This window comes from Octopus sinensis, linkage group LG23, assembly GCF_006345805.1.
Source record: "Octopus sinensis linkage group LG23, ASM634580v1, whole genome shotgun sequence".
NCBI lineage: Eukaryota > Metazoa > Mollusca > Cephalopoda > Octopoda > Octopodidae > Octopus > Octopus sinensis.
In genome coordinates this window covers 16068572-16087335 of record NC_043019.1, presented here as the reverse complement: position 1 = coordinate 16087335, position 18764 = coordinate 16068572, and the positions used below count along the sequence as shown (strand labels likewise).

The following is an 18764-nucleotide window of genomic DNA, read 5'->3' as shown; positions in this document are numbered from 1 at the left end:
CAAGGATGGACTCATGCAAGGATGGACTCGTGCAAGGATGGAAACATGACAAGGATGGACTCATGCAAGGATGGACTCGTGCAAGGATGGAAACATGACAGGATGGACTCACGCAAGGATGGACTCGTGCAAGGATGGAAACATGACAAGGATGGACTCACGCAAGGATGGACTCGTGCAAGGATGGAAACATGACAAGGATGGACTCGTGCAAGGATGGAAACATGACAAGGATGGACTCATGCAAGGATGGACTCGTGCAAGGATGGAAACATGACAAGGATGGACTCATGCAAGGATGGACTCGTGCAAGGATGGAAACATGACAAGGATGGACTCATGCAAGGATGGAAACATGACAAGGATGGACTCGTGCAAGGATGAAACATGACAAGGATGGACTCATGCAAGGATGGACTCGTGCAAGGATGGAAACATGACAAGGATGGACTCATGCAAGGATGGACTCGTGCAAGGATGGAAACATGACAAGGATGGACTCATGCAAGGATGGACTCGTGCAAGGATGGAAACATGACAAGGATGGACTCATGCAAGGATGGACTCGTGCAAGGATGGAAACATGACAAGGATGGACTCATGCAAGGATGGACTCGTGCAAGGATGGAACATGACAAGGATGGACTCGTGCAAGGATGGAAACATGACAAGGATGGACTCATGCAAGGATGGACTCGTGCAAGGATGGAAACATGGCAAGGATGGACTCGTGCAAGGATGGAAACATGACAAGGATGGACTCATGCAAGGATGGACTCGTGCAAGGATGGAAACATGACAAGGATGGACTCATGCAAGGATGGACTCGTGCAAGGATGGAAACATGACAAGGATGGACTCACGCAAGATGGACTCGTGCAAGGATGGAAACATGACAAGGATGGACTCGTGCAAGGATGGAAACATGACAAGGATGACTCATGCAAGGATGGACTCGTGCAAGGATGGAAACATGACAAGGATGGACTCATGCAAGGATGGACTCGTGCAAGATGGAAACATGACAAGGATGGACTCATGCAAGGATGGAAACATGACAAGGATGGAAACATGACAAGGATGGACTCATGCAAGGATGGACTCGTGCAAGGATGGAAACATGACAAGGATGGACTCACGCAAGGATGGAAACATGACAAGGATGGACTCGTGTGCAAGGATGGAAACATGACAAGGATGGACTCATGCAAGGATGGACTCGTGCAAGGATGGAACATGACAAGGATGGACTCATGCAAGGATGGACTCGTGCAAGGATGGAAACATGACAAGGATGGAAACATGACAAGGATGGACTCATGCAAGGATGGACTCGTGCAAGGATGGAAACATGACAAGGATGGACTCATGCAAGGATGGAAACATGACAAGGATGGACTCGTGCAAGGATGGAAACATGACAAGGATGGACTCATGCAAGGATGGAAACATGACAAGGATGGACTCATGCAAGGATGGACTCGTGCAAGGATGGACTCGTGCAAGGATGGACTCGTGCAAGGATGGACTCATGCAAGGATGGACTCGTGCAAGGATGGACTCGTGCAAGGATGGAAACATGACAAGGATGGACTCATGCAAGGATGGACTCGTGCAAGGATGGAAACGACAAGGATGGACTCATGCAAGGATGGACTCGTGCAAGGATGGACTCACGCAAGGATGGACTCATGCAAGGATGGACTCGTGCAAGGATGGAAACATGACAGGATGGACTCACGCAAGGATGGACTCGTGCAAGGATGGAAACATGACAAGGATGGACTCATGCAAGGATGGAAACATGACAAGGATGGACTCATGCAAGGATGGACTCGTGCAAGGATGGAACATGACAAGGATGGACTCGTGCAAGGATGGAAACATGACAAGGATGGACTCGTGCAAGGATGGAAACATGACAAGGATGGACTCGTGCAAGGATGGACTCGTGCAAGGATGGACTCGTGCAAGGATGGACTCGTGCAAGGATGGACTCGTGCAAGGATGGACTCGTGCAAGGATGGTCTCGTGCAAGGATGGACTCGTGCAAGGATGGACTCGTGCAAGGATAGACTCATGCAAGGATGGACTCGTGCAAGGATGAACTCATGCAAGGATGGACTCATGCAAGGATGGACTCGTGCAAGGATGGACTCGTGCAAGGATGGACTCGTGCAAGGATGGAAACATGACAAGGATGGACTCATGCAAGGATGGAAACATGACAAGGATGAACTCGTGCAATGATGGAACATGACAAGGATGGACTCGTGCAGGATGGACTCATGCAAGGATGGACTCGTGCAAGGATGGACTCGTGCAAGGATGGATCATGCAAGGATGGACTCGTGCAGATGGACTCATGCAAGGATGACTCGTGCAAGGATGGACTCGTGCAAGGATGGACTCGTGCAAGATGGACTCGTGCAAGGATGGACTCGTGCAAGGATGGACTCGTGCAAGGATGGACTCATGCAAGGATGGACTCGTGCAAGGATGGAAACACTGACAAGGATGGACTCGTGCAAGGATGGAACATGACAAGGATGGACTCGTGCAAGGATGGAAACATGACAAGATGGACTCATGCAAGGATGGCCTCGTGCAAGGATGGAAACATGACAAGGATGGACTCATGCAAGGATGGACTCGTGCAAGGATGGAACCATGACAAGGATGGACTCATGCAAGGATGGACTCGTGCAAGGATGGAAACATGACAAGGATGGACTCACGCAAGGATGGACTCGTGCAAGGATGGAAACATGACAAGGATGGACTCGTGCAAGGATGGAAACATGACAAGGATGGACTCATGCAAGGATGGACTCGTGCAAGGATGGAAACATGACAAGGATGGACTCATGCAAGGATGGAAACATGACAAGGATGGAAACATGACAAGGATGGACTCATGCAAGGATGGACTCGTGCAAGGATGGAAACATGACAAGGATGGACTCACGCAAGGATGGAAACATGACAAGGATGGACTCGTGCAAGGATGGAAACATGACAAGGATGGACTCATGCAAGGATGGACTCGTGCAAGGATGGAAACATGACAAGGATGGACTCATGCAAGGATGGACTCGTGCAAGGATGGAAACATGACAAGGATGGAAACATGACAAGGATGGACTCATGCAAGGATGGACTCGTGCAAGGATGGAAACATGACAAGGATGGACTCATGCAAGGATGGAAACATGACAAGGATGGACTCGTGCAAGGATGGAAACATGACAAGGATGGACTCATGCAAGGATGGAAACATGACAAGGATGGACTCATGCAAGGATGGACTCGTGCAAGGATGGACTCATGCAAGGATGGACTCGTGCAAGGATGGAAACATGACAAGGATGGACTCATGCAAGGATGGACTCGTGCAAGGATGGAAACATGACAAGGATGGACTCATGCAAGGATGGACTCGTGCAAGGATGGAAACATGACAAGGATGGACTCATGCAAGGATGGACTCGTGCAAGGATGGAAACATGACAAGGATGGACTCACGCAAGGATGGACTCATGCAAGGATGGACTCGTGCAAGGATGGAAACATGACAAGGATGGACTCACGCAAGGATGGACTCGTGCAAGGATGGAAACATGACAAGGATGGACTCATGCAAGGATGGAAACATGACAAGGATGGACTCATGCAAGGATGGACTCGTGCAAGGATGGAAACATGACAAGGATGGACTCGTGCAAGGATGGAAACATGACAAGGATGGAAACATGACAAGGATGGACTCGTGCAAGGATGGACTCGTGCAAGGATGGACTCATGCAAGGATGGACTCGTGCAACGATGGACTCGTGCAAGGATGGACTCGTGCAAGGATGGTCTCGTGCAAGGATGGACTCGTGCAAGGATGGACTCGTGCAAGGATGGACTCATGCAAGGATGGACTCGTGCAAGGATGGACTCGTGCAAGGATGGACTCGTGCAAGGATGGACTCATGCAAGGATGGACTCGTGCAAGGATGGACTCGTGCAAGGATGGAAACATGACAAGGATGGACTCGTGCATGATGGAAACATGACAAGGATGGACTCGTGCAATGATGGAAACATGACAAGGATGGACTCGTGCAAGGATGGACTCGTGCAAGGATGGACTCATGCAAGGATGGACTCGTGTGCAAGGATGGACTCGTGCAAGGATGGACTCATGCAAGGATGGACTCGTGCAAGGATGGACTCGTGCAAGGATGGACTCGGCAAGGATGGACTCGTGCAAGGATGGACTCGTGCAAGGATGGACTCATGCAAGGATGGACTCGTGCAAGGATGGACTCATGCAAGGATGGACTCATGCAAGGATGGACTCATGCAAGGATGGACTCGTGCAAGGATGGACTCGTGCAAGGATGGACTCATGCAAGGATGGACTCGTGCAAGGATGGACTCGTGCAAGGATGGACTCGTGCAAGGATGGACTCGTGCAAGGATGGACTCGTGCAAGGATGGACTCGTGCAAGGATGGACTCGTGCAAGGATGGACTCGTGCAAGGATGGACTCATGCAAGGATGGACTCATGCAAGGATGGACTCGTGCAAGGATGGAAACATGACAAAAGCATTTTGATTTTTGTCGTTTTCGTCACTGCAAGTGGAAATGGCCAAAAAAAGTTTCTTTGTGTATCATACAGAATATAATTTTTGACTCTGAATCTGAATTTGTTGTTCATTTATTCCAGAAAAATTTTGTGAAACTGTTACGGGAGTTCAGTTTGATAAATTTCAGAATTTTCAGCCAATCAGAAAATTCCAAGATTTTATCGGCCATCGTGGCAATTGGTCTACAGTGTTAGACTCCAGGGCAGTGGCCAAAATTGTCTGAACGTTGGCAGGCAACCTGGAGAAAAATATCATGTTTGTTTGAAACGCCTGTCACAGAGCAAAGGGAAAAGTTATAGTGTTTTGAAACCAGGTTATTGACTTTCTTCATGGTGGTTTCTGTTTGATGTTATTTCACAGTAGAACGTTGAGTGCTTTAATTGGTCCTCGACTAATCCCTGTAGTATTGAGCATCCATTATGACAATTGCATCCCCTTTATATGATTTTTCAATGATTATTGTTATCATTTTCAAGACATTTAAGTGCAGACCTCTCTGATTTGTTAATGTCAAGTCATCCCATAAGTTCTGTTCAAATTTTGAATGAAGAAAGCAAGTGATCAAATGTTATATTTAATTGAAATTTAATCATCAATGTACTTTCCCTGATTATCTATGACTTCCTTCCATCTATTTACAAGCTTTTTAATCCCATCAATGTAAAACTCTTGGTTTCAAAACGAAGAACTCTATCACTGATGGTTGATTGTTAAACTTGTGCAATGCTTGTGATACTGTACTTGGTTGCCGTGCTCAACTTCTCCAGATTCAGTTTAACGAAATTTTGAAATTGCACGGCTGGATACACTTGTTTGCCTTCTCGGCAAATTTTAAGTGGTACCAGCACAAGCCGGAACGCTGCCCAGAGGAATGAGAAACAGTGTGGCTACGACTGTGCGAACGACGCCCATTTTCTCAGCATAGCTCATCCATGTGTCGTGTTAGCACGTCTTATCTTATCTGATAAAGAGTTATGGGTCAGAGAAGAGGCTGTTGGAGGGGTCTCAGTGCACATGCGACGAAGGTTGGTCAGAAAATTCCAAGATTTTATCGGCTATCGTGGCAATTAGTTCCACAGTGTTAGACTCCAGGGCAGTGGCCAAAATTGTCTGAACGTTGGCAGGCAACCTGGAGAAAAATATCTTGCGAAGCAGAGGCGTGTCTGTGGAGTTCCCACTTAACTCCCTTAAACGACGCAGGAATTGCGAGGGTGTTCTGTCCCCCAACTGTTTATCAGCCATGAGCTCATTGAATTTGCTTTCCTCCAGCTGCGTGTTGCGTCAGAATTCAGTCCAGACGCTCAGGAAAGGAAGGAAAGAAGATTTTACATTTCGAGCAAAGCTCTTCTTCAGAAATAGAGGAAAGTCCAAAAGTAAGGAAAAGAAAATTGCCAACGATACACACGTGGTTACATTTTGAAATGGATTGTATGCATCCCAAGAATCACTAAATATTATGGATTCTTGGTGTATGTGGCAAGTAATTAAAGGAATGAGTGTAGTGGTATTTCATGTTTCCTCTTTATGACATTCCGATGAAAGAGGTATGAAAAATTTCTTGGTCGTTTCTCGTTCGATTCCTCCTAAAGGCCAGATAATTTTCACAAGTCTTTCACGATTTTATTTTCTCCGTACAATAAAAGTGTCATCAATCTCCACTTCCACTCCTGGCCCACTGATCTGATCTTGGGGATTTTCCACCCAATAAAGACAAACTTGGAGCAGAAAAATCTTCAATCAATGGAGGTAAGATAGGAAATGTTCAAATTCTCCATAATTGCTCTATGCAACCAACTTCTTGGAAGGAAACAATCGCATCCATATTTTACCTGTTACATTTCTTGGAGTTTTGGATTTTTTTGATCAGCTTTGGTTGCTAAGCTATGATTTTTATGGTGATTGTAAGGTTATTGAAATTTCTTGGATTTCAATATTCAATGAAGCAACTTAAAATGTTATTAAAATCATTTTATCATTCAATGTCTGCCATTTGTCATCTGTCCTAACTGCTTGCATGCTCAGTGCTTACCAACTTCCTACACTTATTTCCTATGACGGGGTGCTGAAATGTTCTTGGCTTTGGGTCAAAGAAAATACACGAGGATTGGCTAATTATAATTTTATTCAACATATTCCCCTCTCAGATTCACACCCTTATTGCAGTGATCCTGTTTTTCAAAAAAGATGTCGGATGGTCAGGCCTTCACCAAGGCTCTGTAGCGGTGATCACATCTGAATCTGAAATTTTGTTCCCTTGCTATGTTTCTACAATTGTGGAAAGGGGTGATCGTCAGAGGGGCCCAAGTCAGGAGAGTATGGCGGGTGGTCTTATTTGAAGCTAAAGTGCATATTTTATATAGTTTCATAAGCTGTGTGTGCTGGTGCACTCTCCGGCATAAAGAGGACAACACGACTCGGCTTTCCATGGAATTTCTACTTCAAAGCTTCATACAGGTCATCCCACAGAGACCTGTAGTATTCTGCATTGATGGTGCAATCCTTTGGCAGGTATTTTACGAGGAGTTCTCCGTCTTTGTCCCAGAACACTGGAGTCAGAATCTTTCCAGCTGACTTCTTAGAACGCGGTAAACCTTTGTGGCGCCACTCCATTGATTGCTTCTTGATCTGGAGATCGTAATGATGAAGCCAAGTTTCATCCATGGTAACTAAACGAGCCATAAAATCAACCTCTCCCTCTGCAAACCAGTCCAAAAATGTCGTAACTCTGATGCACTTCTGCTTTGCATTCAGGCATTTTGGCATCCATTTTGTGGAAAGCTTTCTCAGGTCCAGAATGTGGCCGACCCTTTTGCAGGAAATCTCCAGAGTCTCAGCAATGAATTTCGCTGAAATCCGATGGTCCTTGAGAATCATGATGTGCACAGTGTCAGCTTTTGTCTTCTGTGGTCATGGAAGTTGGCTGTTCTGACCAGGGTTCGTCTGTGACATCGAAGTGACCTGTCACTGACAACCAACTTTTCACTGTGGAGTAAGATGGGCAGCCATCCTTCAAGACTTCCTTCATCTCTCCATGAATTTCCACTGCTCCTTTGCAGTGCAAAATGAGGAACTTCACGATCGCCTATGCTACAATTTTACCAAAATTTATTGTAGGAACTGCCATGCATTGATTGTGCCAAAAAGAGGAACATATATTGTATACCTTTATGATTTTTTTGGCATATTTTCTAAATAGTGTCCTATCTTTCCAATAAAGGTAACAGCTTTACCCTTTCATGATACTCTAAAAGCGAGGTACCTCTCAGTACCACCTTATACACTTCCTAACTTTCTACACTTACTAACTTCCTACACTCGGATCTCTGGGTCCAAGGAATGGACACAGCAATAAAACCACTTTTAAGACTTTCTTCCTTTACTACTTAGCAGTCAAACAATTGATAATAATGAGGAAATAAGGGACCAGGTGATGTAGCAATTTACTGTACTTGATAAAATGTGTCAAGCTATGTACAATTGCTGTCCTTCATACATATAGGTTTGTCCTTTCAGAATTGTGTCGGTGCAACTGTGCCAGTGGCACATAAAATGCACCCAGTACACTCTGTTAAGTGGTTGGCATTAGGAAGGGTATTCAGCTGTAGAAACCAAGCCAAAACCTTGATAGTCGGTGTCTAGATAGCTCCATGTCAAGCCGTCCAACCCATGCCAGCATGGAAGACATACATCATTCAACATATTCCCCTCTCATTCACATGCTTTTTGCAGCAGTCCTTTGGTTTTCTTAAGTCCTGTAAAAGAACACGGGAGGTTGGGCCTCCAACCAGGCACCCTTAAAACCAGGAACTTTTCAGCAGCCCCATGTGTGTGTGTGTGTATACACATTTTATGTATCACCAGAAATAGTCACACAAAATTTGTAGCCTTCATATATACACATATATACGGGGAGTGGTGAATAAACTGTTGTCTAAATGATGCAAAATGACGTCTCATTTTAACATATATTTATCAGAATTGCATCAGAATGTCTTGAAATACTAAAGAGTAAATTTATTCAATAAAATAGCCATTGGCTTTTACCACGGCCTCCAGACGATTTTGGAATCTCCTGCGACTCTTCTGGACAGTCTCCTTGTTTAAATTGGTAAATGCTGCCATAATATTTGCCTTCAGTTCATCTTTGGTGTTACAAGGAGTTTTGTTAACTGCACCTCATACATAATAATCAAGGGGGTTGTAGTCTGGAGAGTTAGATGGCCAGATGTTAGGGGTGATGTGGTTGCGGAAATTGTCTGACAGAAATGACTAGATTCTCCTGTGTGGCATGATGCAGAGTCCTGTTGCTAGACATAGTCTTCCAGAAGTCACCCTCTTGACCCAGAGCAGCACTACCTCTTCCAGGCATTTGATGTAGGCCTCTTTGTTGAGTCTGAAGCTGTGTGGGAAGATGAACAGAGGCATAATGTCACCATCACTAGTGATCCACTCTAAACACCATGATGACTGGATGTTTGATTTTTATCACTCTCGGTACATATTTTGGGGACACGGCAAGCCAACGGTCATTCTGTGTGTTCACCATCTGATCCTGGCAGAAATTTTTCTCATCTCAGAAATCCAAATCATGTTTGGTTGGAGGAGATGCTTGAGTGTGTTCAGAATCTTTGTAGTGCAGTCTTTCCTCTTGTCCTTGATGGCTTGGGATAAAAACTGACCCTTTTCCATCTTGTATGAGGAATACCGAATGTCTTCATGCACTACCTGCCTGATAAGAAACTCAGACACTCCTATGTCCCTGGTGATGGATTTGATTGGTTTGAAGGGATTGTTGTCAATCAGGGAATGGATCTCACCAACAATTTTAGTTCTTATCAGAATTGTTTTCTGAGCTGACATATTTTCGTAATCACCATTAAACTCATCCAATTCTCTCTGAATCCTGACACCCAAACACTCTGAAATTGAATTAAGGCTCTTGTTGTAGTCGGTGGGTACGGCCAGGCTGGTGCATTGGAATTGATGTTACTTTCACTTCGGCAGCTCTTTGATTGGTTTCTGCTTTCCGTCCCTGAGCGTCTGCTAATACTTTGCATTTACCACGTCCTCACATTGTTGTTTTCTTTTTGTTGTGTTCTTTGTTTTTTTTTTGGTGGGGGGGATTTACTATACGTATATATGTATGTGTGTCTGTATGATATATATATATATGTGTGTGTGTGTGTGTGTATGTATGTATGCTGGCAGGATCGTTAGCACACTAGACGAAATGCTTAGTGGTACTTCACTATGTTCTGAGTTCAAATTCCACCAAAGTCTACTTTACCTTTCATCCTTTCGGGGTTGATGAAATAAGTACCAGTTATTTTCCTTCATTTTGTAGTAGACCATTATATGTGCCTAAATCGAAAGATGGCAATATTTTTTTCTGTCAATCAGACAGGTTGCTTCTTTATCAACATTTGGTTTTTGCTTTCTCAGAAAACCATTAAAGAAGATGAAAAAACTACAAAACGAAAACGTGTTTTATATAGTTTCAATGTTTTGTTTTCTTTTTTCCTCTCTTATCCATCCGTGACTAACACATTGATGACACAGGCAACATAACCAATTCATTGCTTTAAGTACAAAGATATTTCCATCTCCAATTTTACTTCGCAGAAAAAAAAAATGTATCTTGATTGTCTCCCTTACATTGAAACAAGGGAGATAACTTCTAAAACTTGAAAATCATTTCGTGCTTTAGTGAAATGTTTACAAGCTTTTTATCTCCCACTTATTTCTGTCGTGAGACTGCGGTCATGCTGGAGCACCGCGTTGAAGAATGAATCAAGCCCAGTGCTTATTCTACCGTAAACACGCCGGTATCCGTTGTCAAGCGCTGGAGGACAGAGACACAATGACGCACGCACGCGCACACACACGTACGATGGGCTTCCTCCAGTTTCCGTCTACCAAATCCACTCAATGCTTTGGTCGGTCCGAGGCTTATAGTAAGACGCTTACCCAAGGTGACATGTAGCGGGACTGAACTCGGAACCATGTGGTTGGTAAGCAAGCTTCTTATTTCGTTATTGCCCGCAAGGGGCTAAACATAGAGGGGACAAACAAGGACAGACAGACAGATTAAGTCGATTACATCGACCCCAGTGCGTAATTGGTAGGGCGGCGAGCTGGCAGAGACGTTAGCACGCCGGGCGAAATGCTTAGCCGTATTTCGTCTGCCGCTACGTTCTGAGTTCAAATTCCGCCGAGGTCGACTTTGCCTTTCATCCTTTCGGGGTCGATAAATTAAGCAGCAGTTACGCACTGGGGTCCATACAATCGACTTAATCCGTCTGTCTGTCCTTGTTTGACCCCTCTATGTTTAGCCCCTTGTGGGTAGTAAAGAAATAGGTACTTAATTTATTGACCCTGAAAGGATGAAAGGCAAAGTCCACCTCGGCGGAATTTGAACTCAGAACGTAGCGGCAGACGAAATACCCGCTAAGCATTTCGCCCGGCGTGCTATCGTTTCTGTCAGCTTCTTACCACACAGCCATGCTTGCGCGTACTTTGTTATTTACTCATGTTGTAGTCGGTGGGTGCGACCAGGCTGGTGCGTCGGAATTGATGTTACTTTCACTTCGGCAGCTCTTTGATAGGTTTCTGCTTTCCTTCCCTGAGCGTCTGCTAATACTTTGCACTTACCACGTCCTCACATTGTTGTTTGTTCTTTGTTTCTTTTTTTTTTGGGGGGGGGGGGTATTTACTATACGTATATATGTATGTGTGTCTGTGTATGATGTATATATATATATATATGTACGTATGTATGTGGTGTGTGTATGTATGTATATATATATATATCTGTGTATGTATGCATATGTATGTTTGTGTGTGTATATCTATATATATATGTGTGTGTGTGTGTTTGTATGTATATGTGTATGTATGTATGTGTATGTATATCTATATATATATGTGTGTGTGTGTGTGTATGTATGTGTGCAAGACAAGAAAAGGACAAAAAGGTAAAAAAAAGAAGCAGAATAAATATTGTTTATATATATTTTCAAAAATTTTTATTAAGAAAATAACAATAAATAAAATTAACAATATACAAAGTAAAAAAGAAATGTAAAAGAAAAAAAATTTTTTTTATAAATCCTCGAATTATTTCTGTTGTTTTTGTTTTTATTTTTCGTTATTTGTTTATTTGTTCTTGTTTTTTTTTCCGAACGTAAAAGTCATATTAGACAAAACGGATTTATTGTGATTAAGCTTACCGGAAGTATATTCCGATGACCGGAAGCTGTATTTTTACGAGGATTGTCAAATTAAAGGCACCGAGTAGCTGTTACTGAAATAATTCTTTGTTTCTTTTTGCATTTTCGTTTCTTTTTTTTTTTCTTCTTTTTGCTTTAAGTTTTCTATTTTTTGTTTGTTTTTCTTGCTTTCGATTAAAACTTTAGATGAAAAGATTTAATATAAGAATCGATGAAAATTTAGTAAAGTTTACTTTGCAAGGTCATTTGCATGTTCAGAAAGAAATTGAAAAAAAAAAATAATAATAAATTAAAAATCAAATATATATGCTGTTTTAATTTTAATGATTGCTTCTGCAGGCAAATTTTTTTCTTCAAATACCTTTAAAAAAAATGGGGTTGTTTATTATTATTATTATTATTATTATTATTATTACTTTTTTTTTCTTTCTGTTTTGGAATTATTTATGTACCCCGAAATATAATGAAAGAATGGTCTTGAATTGAGTGGAATTTATAGACATCAATACCAAGAATTTGGAGAAATCGAAATGGTAAAAAAGACAAAAAAAAAACACAGTCTTCAGTGATACGACTGTCTTTATGATAATGGATTTTGATATTGGCACAAGACGACAAAATGTGGAGGGAAGGGACTTTGTCACCTTCATCTACCTCAATACATAACAGGTTGTTATTATTATTATTATTGTTATTATTAAGGCAGCGAACTGGCGGAATCGTTAGCACGCCGGGAAAAATGCTTAGCGGGTATTTCGTCCGTCTTTACGTTCTAAGCTCGAATTCCGCCGAGATCGATTTTGCCTTTCATCCTTTCGAGATCGATAAAATAAGTACCAGGGAAGTACTTGGGTCAATGTGATCGCCTAGATATCCTCTCAAACTTCAGGGCTTGTGCCTGTAGTAGAAAAGATTATTATTATTATTATTATTATTATTGAAACTCTTGTGGTTGAAGTGGACGAAATAGGTGGTCAGTTTCGGAGGGCTTTCGGGCTGGGGTTTACCATAATTAAATTTCTGAAATGCTTGGCCTAGCAGTGCTACCGAGTGGTATGTCGGTTCGAGATAAACCCCACAGGTAAATAAGTGCCGTCGTGCGGCACTGCCCGAGATGCGCGCGGAGCGATTAAAACCGTTCTGCATGCACTCGCGCAGTGTCTGAGTATCGCTGAACAGCTGTTGCTGTGTATAGAACAAACCCGACCATCGGCCGAGTCCACTATGAGGATTGCCCCACCATCAACCTTTCACATGGCAATGCAGGAAGTGTTTCGCTGTCTAGCAGCAATAGCAAGAATGGGTGTTTGATGGACGAGGCTGAAAAGACTGAGAACAGGCGCATTTTCTTTTGGGGCAAGCCCTTATTAACTTCATGTTCCACGTGGAAAGAAGAAGCAGCGAGAATTTGTCAACAGGTGTATGACTGACAAATCTGATTAGAGCGAATGGCCCTGCGCTAGGCATGCGTCTGTAAATTAGGGAATAACACGTGGACGAGAGCTTGTGCTTTTGGTGTTCAGGGCAATCCTTGACTTGTGGGGTTCCTTCATTGGCTCCTGTAGGAGATTGTCTTAAAATCATCAGGACTGCTTCATAGGCCTGATCACATATTTCGCTTGCTATATATACTTTTAACTCATTCCTTCTCTTCTCCCTTTTTAACCCTCATCTGATGCTTCTGTGGCAAATAAAAGTTGTTGTTATTAAGGCAGCGAGCTAGAATCGTTATCACGCCGGGCGAAATGCTTAACGGCATTTCGTCCGTCATGTTCTGAGTTCAAATTCCACCGAGGTCGACTTCGTCTTTCATCCTTTCGGGATCGATAAATTAAGTAACAATGAAACACTGGGGTCGATGTAATTGACTAGTACCTCCGCCCCTCTGAAATCCTTGGCCTAGCAGTGCTACCGAGTGGCATGTCGGTTCGAATTAAACCCCCACGGGTAAATTAGAAATCTATTTTTCTTATTCCGTCTTCTGAGATCGATACAGCGCATCTTAAAATTTGAAACCCTGCGTCCATGTTGGAAACCACCACCACCACCACCATCTCCCCCTCCTATTCATCATCATCATAGTTGTCATCACCTTCGTCATCACCGTCATTATTATTATACAAAAGCTATTACACGTCAGTTTTGTTAAGAAGAGAGCTGTCTTGAAGTTTGGTGACAACAAATCTCAAATCTCAGGAATCATCTTTAGAATTATTGCAGAATGCCGGATGTCATTCTCCTGCCGATTCTTCAGCCTTTTTATTATTTTAAAGAGCTGGAAAAACTAAAGAAAAGAAGCGAAGAAAGAGAAATATACTAAAACGGCAAAAAAAAAAAAAAAAGAATACCGGAACTCCTCGAGTATAGTCCGCCCTTGAGTGTAATACGCAGGGGATTTTTAGGGGGCTGTACCTCTGGAAAACCTAAACCTTGTGTATAATACGCGCCCCTTCTCTAACTTGAGTCAAGGAGGTCTATATAACGTCCTTGATTTGTAAATCTGTATACGGTAACGTCCTTTATTATTATTGTATATATAACATAATGCAAACGTGTAGCTTTTTTATGCATTTTGTTTGCAGAAAATAAAGAAATAACAGTAATAACGTTTAATAAATGTTGCTTACTGTAAGTTATGGATGATTCTTTTATGACTTCATTGCTTTCAGGCTTAGCTTAAGGTATTTTCGCGCCCAACATCACAAAATTCGTCTGAATAAACATTGCCGGACAGCAAATAGAGACTCGGACATTGCTCAGAAAATAATTTTCATTTTTAACCTCGTATATAGTACGCACTAGGGATTTTGACCTTTAAATTTTGGGGGGAAAATGCGGATTATACTCGAGGATTTACGGTACATTCCCGGTTCCATACCACCATCAGCCCAAACTTGGGGTTGGCGAAAGGAATTCCTTTATGCTTAGTATCAGAAATAGATTAACAGATATCTCGTTCCCTAATCGTACCTACCGACAATAGTGCTCCATCATGTTGCGACGAGGAAGGAATAATAGTTGCAGATGAAATTCAACGAAATCTCGATATCAATAAGAAAGAAGATTAATCATGAATACAGACGAGAAGAAAGAATTTCTTCAACGCAGCGAGAAAATAGCGAAAAATGCAGAAGACGACGAAGAACTAAGATTCACCGTCTCCAAAAAGCAAAGAAAGAACAAACAAAACCACGCATCCGTTGTGCCACACACTTTCGGAAAAAAATGTTAGAATGATACACAAAGAAGTGAGATTCAGAATATAAACAATATACAGAAAATAGATTGCTAGCAAAAATAAAACTGACAATAGAGTGTTAAGAGCATACCCCCAATATGTTTTTTTCCGCACCAAATATCCCAAAAGGTGCTTTGAGGTGCATTTCGTTGCACTCGTACACAATTTGAGAAATGTTTAAGAGAACAACGAACTTAAAAGAGCATACCCCGAATAGTTTTCTCTCACACCGAATATCTCAAAAAGTGCTTACTGGTGCATTTGGTTGCACTCGTACACAATTTGAGAAATGTTTAAGAGAACAACGAACTTAAAAGAGCCAACTCCGAATAGTTTTCTCTCACACCGATTATATATCAAAAAGTGCTTACTGGTGCATTCGGTTGCATTCGCACACAATTTGAGAAATGTTTTTTGAGAACAGTGTTGTGGAGTGCCCTAACTGAAACTAACCAGTAATCTTTCGTGATTTATTTCCTGTAAATTATATCTGGTTTTAATAATTCTGTGCTTTATTGTACTTTCGTTTTTTTTTTCTCTCCATTCTTCGTCCGTTCATTCAAACGGGATTAGATAACAGTGATACTTAAGCACCGGTTAAGTATTGAGGTTAATGGTGTTGACTGACCCTTTTTCCACTCAAAAATTTGCTAGCCTTGTGCCAAAATTAGAAACAATTATCAGAGTTCTTATCAAAGGCCTGACCTTTTCGTTGCTTTTTTTTTTCCAGCAAGGAACCTCTCCAGCAAAACCTTCCAGTAACTTCTGTTGTTTTTGCTTGTTTGTGTTGTTGCTTTTCGAGCTGAAAGTTTAGAGCTTCAACCCAACAAACAAAGGAATAATAGAGAACAAGAAGATAACGACGATTGATTCCAATGCATTCTAAAGGTCACAGGAGGAGCTGCTGATAAGAGCTCTGTCATCTGACATGGCATAACTTTCAGGATAAAACCGTTTGTCGTCTGTGTTTATGCTGCTGTTGGAATGATCTTTTCTTTGGTCGGACACAGATTTCGTTCGATACAACAACGAGGCGATGGTCTCCCTGGAGAGGAATCGATGAATACTTTCGCGTCGTTTTATCACCGACTTTGGTACTAAAGGCGGTGTATATTGGTACTTATCGGCTCCGTAACCGAAACCACCTCGGTAAGGGAGGTAACCGCTATTTTGTCCCTTGTTTAGCCAGACGAAGGAGTTGACAAGGCAGAGAACGACACATATCCAGGCGAGGACGAAAGACCATCCGTGACTGTAGGTGCGCGATTCTTGGAAGAGTTTCTTGAATGGAACCGACTCACCTGGAAGAAGTTCGAGGCGCTGCAGCAGATGGCACTTGCCATGGAATAATCCTATGGCACTTGTTAACATCATGGCTACAAAGACAGGAAAAGAACAATAGGTTTAGAAAATTTACAAACACAGAAACATATGTATGTACATACGCGTGCATGTATAAGTATGTGCGTATGTATATGTGTGTATATGTATGTACGTGTGTGTTTATATATATATATATATATATATGGAGGCGCAATGGCCCAGTGGTTAAAAGCTCCACGAGGCTCCGGCAGGGGGTGGTGATCCCTACTGTACTCTTTCGCCACTCTTCTGTCGGCCTGCTCGCTTAGCCAGCGGGATGGCGTCATTCGAAGGCTAAAACAATGCGAACGCATTGTGACCAGCAATGTGTAGCTACATCTGATGGACTGGTCGGTCACGTGATATATTATATATATATATACGAGTGTATACAAGCATGTATGTATGTGTGTATGTATGTACATGTAAACAAGTATGCATGTAAGTATGTACGTATGAATGTATGTTCTCTTTTGAGGGAAGATATGGTTTCTAACAAACATAGAAAGCTCCATCGTTAGAATGTCGATATCAAAAACAATGTCCCATTTTAAACTTGAGAAAAGTTTTGCATATTTCGACTGTTCCGCTTACACTTTGTATTTGTAATGTACGAATCAATTGGTCGATTTCTTTTTCTGAGAATCCAAGCTTATCCAGACTGTCAGTTCAGCATTGACTTACAAAACCAAGTGCTCCAATTATTATTGGTATAAACGTGAATTTGTGACCCGGATACACACACACACACACACACACACACACACACATAATATATATAACGGGAAGCTTTATGAAAATAGACAAAAGACGAAGGCAGGTGGGAACAAACAAACAATTGTATTAGTATGGCGCTCAGGAATATAAATAAAACAAGTCTTTACGTTTCGAGCCTTACGCTCTTCAACAGAAGTATACACAGAGAGAAAAAAACACAGAAAGAAGGAGAGAAAAAAAATGCGTGCAGTACTAACGAATCAACATGGCGATCAACATATATATATATATACATATATATACGACAGTGGTTAGGGCAGCGGACTCGCGGTTGTAGGATCGCGGTTTCAATTCCCAGACTGGGCGTTGTGAGTGTTTATTGAGCGAAAACACCTAAAGCTCCACGAGGCTCCGGCAGGGGGTGGTGGCGATCCCTGCTGTACTCTTTCGCCACAATTTTCTCTTTCTTCTGTTGGCCTGCTCGCTTAGCCAGTGGGGTGGCGTCATTTGAAGGCTAAAAAACAATGCAAAGCGCATTGTGACCAGCGATGTGTAGCAACATCTGATAGCCTGGTCGGTCACAGTGATATACGACATATATATACCACACAGCCACTCCTGCGCCTATATACTCACATCCTTGCAAGAACATGCTGAAATATATACAAAATTTGTGTTTATTATACATGTTTTTAAAGTGTTTACTCACCGGCAATTAGTGGCGCCGTGGCCGCCACCACAAAACTTTCGTGACTAGGCAGGCACTCGCTCACCGCCCCGGCTGTGAGGCCTATCAGAATTGACGTCATACATAGTATGGCACAGCTAAAAGCTGCGATTTCCAAATCTAGAAGAGAAATATCAACGGAATCAGTGCATATAAGAGAATATATAAAGGAATATTCAGAATAGTTTTATTGGTTTTGAAGAGGAGATTGTTGGGGGTTTTGTTATTAAATAAATGGAACAATTTGAGCGAGAACACACGAAAACGAAAAGTGTCGCTGAAGAGGTCACAGATGCGTGACGAAAAATTTCCGGACTATGGACATGAGTTAAAATAATAGAATAAATAAATGAGTAATAAACGAGTGAATAGAAAAATATATAGTGCGTGTGTTTATTTGGCAAAAAAAAAAAGAAAGCCTGAAATACAATAATATTATTAAATAAATATCATTAAATAAAAATTCATATTAGTAAAACCACATCACCGGATTAATCAATAATTTGCAAACGACATATGCTAGACGTAACTCTCCAGAAACCATCGTTTATATGCATGTGTATACATATGTGTGTAATATATATATATTATATATATATATATATAATATATATATATATATATATATATATATATATATATATATATTAATATATATATATATATATATATATAAAACTATATATAGTTATTTCGATCTTGAAAGGAGGACTTGGTGCAAACATACTGTATCTATTATTTTATTATTATTATTATTTTATTATGATTATTATTATTATTATTATTTTATTATTATTATTAATATTAATAGTAATTTTTATTGACTTTTATAGCTTTATAATTTTATGAACTG

General features: G+C 41.7%; 2 protein-coding genes across 2 annotated transcripts in view; both read right to left on the bottom strand.

Moving 5' to 3' along the window:
* Window positions 1-7071: 7071 nt before the first annotated feature.
* Window positions 7072-7512, bottom strand: LOC115223701. Its single transcript, XM_029794376.1, has one exon. It carries the CDS (start codon window positions 7510-7512, stop codon window positions 7072-7074), a length of 441 nt encoding a protein of 146 aa, XP_029650236.1.
* An 8336-nt stretch (window positions 7513-15848) lies between these two features.
* Window positions 15849-18764, bottom strand: part of LOC118767670 — a 9172-nt gene continuing 6256 nt past the window's right edge. Inside the window, exons 2-3 of the mRNA XM_036512610.1 lie at window positions 17894-18035; window positions 15849-16481 (exon numbers count right to left, since the gene is read on the bottom strand). Coding sequence (XP_036368503.1) covers window positions 15988-16481; window positions 17894-17993 — 594 coding nt within the window. The 5' untranslated portion in view covers window positions 17994-18035 and the 3' untranslated portion in view covers window positions 15849-15987. The remainder of the gene's footprint in view (window positions 16482-17893; window positions 18036-18764) is intronic.